Raw genomic sequence first — 9,119 nt, forward strand, 5'->3', positions numbered from 1 at the left:
TATTTCTCTACCACCTACCTATACTAGGGGCAATTTATAATGGCCAAAATACCTCCCAACCTGCAAGTCTTTTGGCTTGTGGAGAACACCCACGCAGTCACAGGGAGAACTTGCAAACTCGACACAGGCAGTACCCAGCATTGAACCCGGATCGCTGGAGCTGTGAGGCTGCGGTGCTATCCACTGCACCACTGTGCCACCCGGTGGGCTGGGTTTGCCGTTGTCGAGGCCCGGTGGTCCTTCCGGTTTCATTCCTTTTTATTGACTTTGTAGCGGTGAGGTACAACTGAGAGGCTTGCTAGGCCATTTCAGGAGGCATGGAAGAGTTAACCACGTTGCTGTGGTTCTGGAGTCACATGTAGGCCAGACAAGGTAAGGATAGTAGATTTCCTTCCCTCAAGGATATTAGTGAAGCAGATGGGTTTTTACAACAATCGACAGTGGTTTCATGGCCATCATTAGACTAGATTCTAATTCCAGATTAATTGAATTCAAATTCCACCTTCTGCTGTGGTGGGATTCGAACCCATGCCCCCAGAGAAATACCCTGGGTCTTTGGGTTACTAGTCCAGTGATAACACCATTTCGCCACCGCCTTCCCAAAATTTCCTGACCACCATGAATCTTCGCATGTCATTTCTCTTGGAACAACTCCTCGAGTCATCACGGCTCTTGTTGTTTACTTAGCTAAAGGCATGTGACATCCAGTAAAGGTTAGGTTTTACACAAAAACTCAAAACCTGCAAATGAAATTTCCTTTAAAAATTTTTTCATAGCAATGTGATTAATCTATTTTCCTGTTAAATATATCCCTGCTCTCTTCTCCTGGAAGCTTAACTTATCAATTACATTCAATAAGTTCAGCTACCAATTACAAACACTTGGGGACCATTCACACAGTACACAGTTCTCAGTAGAGATTTTTGAAAATGACAATCAAAGTCATTGTCTGTACATGTAGCCAATGTCCAGAGATTTGTTTATGAGGCTGTTTATGCAGCTCAGTCACAGCGTGCAGGTGACCACTTGTTTTTGAAGATATTCCAAAGCAATTTTTAAGTGTTTTGAAATTGCCCTGAAAATAGGTTTAGTTGCATAATGGAGACTTGGGGCGAAAGATGATTAATTTTGTTTGTTTAACTGAATGTAACTAATGTGGTGCACTTCAACTAAGTATCTCAGCGTCTGTCGCTCATTGGTATAAGTAGGGTCTCATTTGACTGAGTAGACAATTTTCAGTCACAGTCTCACAGACAGCGTTCTATGACATGGATCATGGATTATCCATTCATCTTTGAATTTGAACGCATCTACTACCCTGTTCTTGCAGCCGTTGGTATAACAGGTAAGGCAATAATACTGGTCAAAGTATAAAGCAGTGTAACTGCTTCTGTTCTTGTTCCTTGTCCTCTACTGTAACATGTTAGTATTAATAAATTTGGACATAAGAAAGAGATGGAGACTGTCAGAAAGACAGATGGAAAGAAAACAAAGAAAACAGAGAATACGCAAACTATGTAATGTGTTTTGACTTATGTGATATAATCGCCTATTCCATTGTATCAATATAATTAGCATTATTTGTTCTCTGCTTAATACGATTTCTCAATTAAAATTACCAACTTTTTTGAAACTTCAACCGCAGAAATATTGGTGAGTGATATCCCACTACTGTATCTGGGAGAATTCCATATTTCCAATAGCTGCTGGCAACAGATGTCAGCAGTCATCCCGTGCAAAATTGCACCTTAGTTTCCGTTGAGGTTTCAACTTGTTTTCTTGTATTGTCAGAAATATCAGGTTAATACCGAAGGAAAAGCAAATCATTTTCACCTGAAATTTGATAATTTTAGTCCAGAACGTTGTCTATGAGCTCTTCAAAAGAATCAGGATTCCAGAGAAAGATAGCTCTGCACTGCTTCTACTGAAAGGGTCCTGCCCATACATTGATTTAAAAAAAAGTATTTTCCCTTGTTGAAATAGACTACATACTCAATATCAATGATGAAATAAAACCAGAAAAAAAATGGCAATACTCACCAAGTCTGGCAGCTTCTGCAGCGAGCGAAACAGGGGTAACGTTTCATGTCGTTAACCTTTTATCAGTAACTTTCACTCTGCCGGAGATCTGGGAGAAGTTGTCAGGGCCAGTCATTTCCTCGTAGGCTCTCTGTTGGTGAGGGTGCTGTTCAAAAGGCACATCTGTAGGAAATCAATTAGTTATTATGTAGCGTTGTATGCACAATTATTTTCGGTCCTGCAACCAGTAACTTGACTGTTTAAACTTCATTTTAAACTTCATTGGATGGCAGAGAAATGTGACAGTTATCCAGAATAAGTAATAGTCTTTTAAAACTATGCTTGGACGCAGAACAAATGGCGTCTACACTGATCATTAAATGCTGGAGAAATACCACAGGGCAAGGCTTTGCAATTGATTATTTGGTCATACCGAAAGAGATGTATTTTTGTTAAATGTAAATACTGCATGTGAAAATTTCAATCTAAATGAAGCAGGCCGAAAATTATATCAATGGAATTCATAGGTGATGGACACTGTGTGTTCAATACTCGCCAATTCACGATTTCCCCAGTGCTTGGGAATTAAATGACAGGGATAACCCCCGTCGGAGTATTTTTGATCTTAACTTCCTACAGAGCTGGGGAAAAGGACACCATCAATTGAAGCTGGGAGAGAGAGAGGGATAGAGAAAGAGAGAGAGGGGGAGAGAGAGAGAGGGAGCGAGAGAGAGAAAGAGAGGGAGCGAGAGATAGAGAGAAGGAACAAAACGGATTATGGAAATGGATTTAGGTGGTTGTAGAAATGGATAAAGAGATGCATATGAGCTGGCATTTTGTAAGAATGCCACTTGATTGAATCTTTCCCTTTGGCTGGTTTCCCCGTTATTTGATTCCCTAGCTCCACTGAAGATTTATCTCTCTCCAACCCACCAGACTGACCATAAATTCCCTAGATCGCTGATGGATTTATTTTGCCCTGATTCTCCCTCCACTGCCTGTCTCTCCATTGCAGATTTGCCTGAAAGTAGAGGGTAGTTATTAGTATTGGTTGACCGGGAAAGAGTAGATTGGAAAGGTGGGAAAATTAAAGAGTAAAGAGGACATGAGAGTAGGGCTGGTAAGTGTGATTTCGTTGCATTGTTTCCCGTTTTCTTGCACCCTTTGAATTCATTATTGATCGTATTGCAGTCTCTTGCCTTCATTACACATTCCATTTTACATCTTGTTTATCTTTAGTCCACATCAATGTCCAGTCAGCAACAGCACCTTGTGCTAATATAGCGCCTTTGAAGGAATAAAACTTTCCTCGGCCCTTCACAGGAGCATTATGGAGAAAAGAAAATGTCACTCCGTGCCACATAAGGAAATAATGGCATGCTTTAAGAAATATCATAAAGGAGAAAAGCGAGTTCGAGAGGTGAATAGATTTCGAAGGGATTTTCAGAGCTCAGAATCCAGGCAGTGAATGCTCGGTCGCCAATTGTGGAGCAATTAATATCAAGGATGAACAAGTGGCCAGGATTAGAGGAGACTAGAAATCTGCAAAGATTTTCGATCTGGTGGAGGCTACAGAGTTAGGAGGGGTGAGGCAATCGGCGGAATTTAAAACAAGGCTCAGAATTTGACAATAGAGGCGTTGTTTGGCAGGCAGCCAATATAGGTCAGTGAGCACAAGGGTGATAGGGAAGCGGGAATTAGTGAGAGTAAAGCCACCGGCAGCAGGGTTTTGAATGACTTCAAGCTTACAGAAGAAAGAATATAGGAAGCCAATCAGGAGTGTATTGGAATATTCAATCTGGAGGAAACAATAGAATGGATGAGGGTTTCAGCAGCAGATGAGTTGAGGCAGGGGTCGAGTTGGACAGTGGACAGAGGTTGAAATAGGTAGCCTTAGTGATGGCGCAGATATGTGGTTGGCTCCTCATCAGGTATAACATTGACGTTCTGAACAGTCTTGTTCAATGTCTGACAGTTGTCAGGGAGTGGCTTGGAATTAATGGCTCGGGAACAGAGATGTGACGGGCAGAAGGCAATGGTTTCACACTTCCTAATATTTAACTGGAGGAAATGTTGTTCATCATGGATGTCAGACAAGCAGTGTGATAACTTAGAGGCGTGAAGGAGTTGACAGACGTGTTAGTGATGTAAAGCTAGGTGTTGTCAACAGAAATGTGGAAAATGATGCAGCATTTTCGGATGATGACGCCAAGCAGTAGCATGGCAATGAGAAATGGGAGCGTGTAAAAGATAGATCATTGAGGGACACCAGAGGTAACTGTGCTGGAGCAGGAAGAGTACACTTTGCAGGTAATTATTTGGCGGTAATCGGAAGGGTAGGAATGAGACCCGGTGAGAGAAGTCCCATCCATCGGGATTCTCATATTGAACTTGTCTTGTTCTGTTCCTCCTTCATGTAATTTTTTTCTGAAGCAACTCACGTTATTGTTGCTTTATCAGAATCTTCTACATCCTCACATTTTTCCTCAATCTTTTATTTATCTCAGTTTCTGTACAATTCAGTTAATTTTAATTTGCCACATTGCAACCCCGGATCTGTTTTGTGTACAGAACTAATCACAATTAACAAAGGTAACATCAACCCTGAAATTAGTGCCAAGGGCTGGGGACTGCGACTGATCTTGGCATGGTGTAATGATAGTTCTCTTTTCTCTCTCTTGCAGTCAACTTGCTCGCGATTGTGATCCTGTCCCGTGGAAAGTGTGGTCTCTCCAAATGTGTCACTCATTACTTGGTGGCCATGGCAGTGGCGGATCTAATGGTGGTGATCATTGAAGTCATATTGAAGCGAATTAACAATATTTACTTGCCAATAAATTTATTGTTCATCACTCCCATATGCACCATAAAACTAGTCACGAAAATGGCAGCACTGCACTGCTCCGTCTGGTTCACGGTTGCTTTCACCTTTGATCGCTTTGTAGCTATTTGTTGTCCGAATCTCAAACAAAGGCATTGTACCCAAAGAACGGCGAACATGGTTTTAGCGACCGTGTGCGTGCTCAGCTGCCTGAGAACCATCCCCTTATATTTCTTGTATGAACCTCAACTTATAATTAACAACATTCCATACTTCTGCATTGAAACCCCTGCCTATTACACTTCACCCTTATGGGCCGCATACGAGTGGATTGACAGCATTTTAACACCTTTAGTGCCGATCTTTTTGATCCTTTTGTTAAATGCTCTCACTGTGAAACATGTTATAAAGTCCAATATAGTCCGCAGGGCGCTCCTCAGCAGCATCAATAACCAAAATGATCCAGAGAGCAAAAACCGGAAGAGGTCAATGATCTTGCTCTTTACTATATCTGGTAATTTCATTCTTCTCTGGATGACATATGTTGTGCATTCCCTAAGGTGGCGGGTGAAAAACTACAATTATTCAGACAGATACTACAGTAACCCAATATACATCAACCAGCAAACGGGATACATGCTGCAGCTTCTCAGTTCTTGCACCAACACGTGTATCTATGGGCTGACACAGGAAAAATTCAGAGAAGAGCTGAAGAATGGAGTGAAATACTTGATTACACTGAATGGGAGATTATGCAAATAGCAAGCAATTGACAGCAAGATGCATCAAGCTGTGTAGATTGCAATCCATACCCTTCCTCTGCACCATACCACAAGGCTGGCAGGTCATGGCAGTTAACAGGCTGACTCTCTTAAGAGAGAGAACTGGCCAATAAACTACCAAGCCAGCAGAATGCAACTGCATTGGGGAAACCGCCTGCAGTGCATATACAACAGAAAGAATAAACATTGGTATCTGAATTACAACAGAACCAATATTGCTAACTCGGAACAGAGGGTGAAAAACTGGGAAAACATCTGGTCACTGTAAAGCATGTAACAATAATTCAACGCCATCTTGTAAATGTAAAATGTTCAAATATACTGCACACTGGATCACATCAGATAAATATGAAGTAATATTGCAGAGTGGATCGTGCCTTTTAAATGTGAACCATTAATAATAATGCACACATGGACCACATCGACTAAATGGGGAGTTTCTCCTAATAATGAGCGCTGCACCACAGCTGGAAAATGTCTAGTGTTCAATGCTAATGCACACTGATAGCATCTGATAAAAATGAAGCAGTTAATAATAATGGACACGGGATCACATCTGGTAAATGTGAGTCATTGAATAATAATGTTCACAGGATCACATCTGGTAAGTGTGAAACATTGAATAATAAAGCACACTGGACCCACATCTGGTAAATGTGAAGCAATAGTAATAAGAAAAACTGGACCACATCTGGGAAATGTGAAGCAATAGTAATAATAAACACTGGAACCACATCTGGTAAATGTGAAGCAATAGTAATAATACTATTATCACCTACCTAGGCTCAACTATCACCAGTAACCTGTCTCTAGATGCAGAAATCAACAAGCGCATGGGTAAGGCTTCCACTGCTATGTTCAGACTGGCCAAGAGAGTGTGGGAAAATGGCGCACTGACACGGAACACAAAAGTCCGAGTGTATCAGGCCTGTGTCCTCAGTACCTTGCTCTACGGCAGCGAGGCCTGGACAACGTATGCCAGCCAAGAGCGACGTCTCAATTCATTCCATCTTCGCTGCCTTCGGAGAATACTTGGCATCAGGTGGCAGGACTATATCTCCAACACAGAAGTCCTTAAAGCGGCCAACATCCCCAGCTTATACACACTACTGAGTCAGCGGCGCTTGAGATGGCTTGGCCATGTGAGCCGCATGGAAGATGGCAGGATCCCCTAAGACACATTGTACAGCGAGCTCGCCACTGGTATCAGACCCACCGGCCGTCCATGTCTCCGTTATAAAGACGTCTGCAAACGCGACATGAAATCGTGTGACATTGATCACAAGTCGTGGGAGTCAGTTGCCAGCATTCGCCAGAGCTGGCGGGCAGCCATAAAGACAGGGCTAAATTGTGGCGAGTCGAAGAGACTTAGTAGTTGGCAGGAAAAAAGACAGAGGCGCAAGGGGAGAGCCAACTGTGCAACAGCCCCAACAAACAAATTTCTCTGCAGCACCTGTGGAAGAGCCTGTCACTCCAGAATTGGCCTTTATAGCCACTCCAGGCGCTGCTTCACAAACCACTGACCACCTCCAGGCGCGTATCCATTGTCTCTCGAGATAAGGAGGCCCAAAAGAAGTAATAATAAACACTGGACCACATCTGGTAAATGTGAAGCAACAGTCATAATAAACACTGGACCACATCTGGTAAATGTGAAGCAACAGTAATAATAAACACTGAACCACATCTGTTAAATGTTAAGCAACAGCAATAACAAACAATGGACCACATCTGGTAAATGTGAAGCAACAGTAGTAATAATCACTGGACCATATCTGGTAAATGTGAAACAACAGTAATAATAAACACTGGACCACATCTGGTAAATGTGAGCCATTAAAAACATAGTACAGTCGACCACATCTGATAAATGTGAGCTGTTCAATAATGCTGAACACTGCATTCAATAATATTGTAAACTGGAACCTGTGAGATGTTTAGTAATTATAATTATTTCTGGGGATGTGGTCACCGCTGGCAAGAATAGCATTTTTTACCCGCCCGAATGGCTTGCTAGGCCAGTTAGTTAAGAGCCAATCACATTTCTTTGGGTCTCGACTCATAGAGTAATACAGTGCAGAAACAGGCCCTTCGGCCCATCGTGTCCACGCCAGCCATCCAGCACCTAACTATTCTAATCCCATATTCCTGCACTTGGCACATAGCCTTGTATGCTATGGCATTTCAAGTGCTTATATGTAGAGCAGACCAGGTAAGGACAGCAAACTCTTTCCCTAAAGGATATTATTGAACCAGATGGGCTTTTGCAACAATCACTGACAGTTTTTCGCCTACATGATTAAGACTAGCATTTAATTGCACGATTTTACTAATGAGCTGAAATCACATTTCAGCCACTGACATGATGGGGTTTGAACATCTGTCCTCAGGGAATTCGATTAGGTCTTCACAGCACTAGTTCAGTGACGTTGCCACCATGTCACTACATCCTATATGCACCGGGCCTAATGCGGCAAATTTGAAACTTTTAATGATATTGGATCATACCTGATAAGTATTAAGTCTCAAACATAATGCACACTGGACCACAACTGTAAATGTGAAACATTTAATCATAATACACACTGACTCTCAACTGTTAAATGTGTATAATGTAACAGTAACACAAACTGGACCACATCTGGTAAATCTTAATCTTTTAATAATAATGAAAACGTGAGCATATCTCTTAAATGCGAAACATTTATCAATTATACACATTGGAACACATCTTATAAAGGTCATTCATTTCACTTTAAGGCACAATAGATAACATATGGGAAATGTGAAGTGTTTAATAATAATTCGCAACGGAACACATCTGGTAAATGTAAAATATTTAATAATAATGCACATTGAAGCACATCTGGTAAATGTGAACTATTTAGCATTAAGCCACATTGGACAACATCTGGTAAATATGAAACATATAATACTGATCAATCAACATTAAGGTGCACTGGACACCGTCTCGGAAATGTGAAGCATTTAATAATATTGCACACTGGACCACATACAGTAAATGTGAAGCATTTAACTCTAATGCACGCTGGATCTCAAATGGTAAATGACCATTATTTAATAGTAATACAAACTGGACCACACCTGGTAAATCTGAATCTTGTAACAATAATGCACACTGGAACACATCTTGCAAAATTGAATCAGTTAACATTAAGGCCACCGGACAACATCTGGTAAATGTGAATCATTTAATATTAAGGCACACTGGACCACATCTAGTAAATGTGAAGCATTTGATAATAATGCACAATGGATCTCAACTGGTAAATGAGTATCATTTAATAGTAATACAAACTAGAGAACATCTGGTAAATCTGAATCTTTTCATAACAATGCACACTTGAGAAGATCTGGTAAATGTAAATCATTTAACATTAAGGCATACAGGACCACATCTTGTAAATGTGATTCATTAAACATTAAGGCACAGTGGACGAAATCTAGTAAATGTGAAGCATTTGATAATAATGCAC

General features: G+C 41.1%; 1 protein-coding gene across 1 annotated transcript; it reads left to right on the plus strand.

Annotated features, from left to right (window-relative positions):
* Positions 1-1,275: 1,275 nt before the first annotated feature.
* Positions 1,276-5,602, plus strand: LOC137360018 (probable G-protein coupled receptor 139). The gene is made up of 2 exons (XM_068025597.1): positions 1,276-1,345; positions 4,704-5,602. The coding sequence occupies exons 1-2, from the start codon at positions 1,276-1,278 to the stop codon at positions 5,600-5,602; spliced, it is 969 nt and encodes a 322-aa protein (XP_067881698.1).
* Positions 5,603-9,119: the final 3,517 nt, after the last annotated feature.

Source organism: Heterodontus francisci, unplaced genomic scaffold, assembly GCF_036365525.1.
Source record: "Heterodontus francisci isolate sHetFra1 unplaced genomic scaffold, sHetFra1.hap1 HAP1_SCAFFOLD_438, whole genome shotgun sequence".
NCBI classification, from domain to species: Eukaryota; Metazoa; Chordata; class Chondrichthyes; order Heterodontiformes; family Heterodontidae; genus Heterodontus; species Heterodontus francisci.

Excerpts from the sequence above, each read along its gene's own strand:
- LOC137360018 (XM_068025597.1), top strand. The coding sequence starts at position 1,276 with ATGGATTATCCATTCATCTTTGAATTTGAACGCATCTACTACCCTGTT. Across the intron at positions 1,346-4,703 it reads TGCAGCCGTTGGTATAACAG|TCAACTTGCTCGCGATTGTG; the intron begins GTAAGGCAATAA and ends TCTCTCTTGCAG.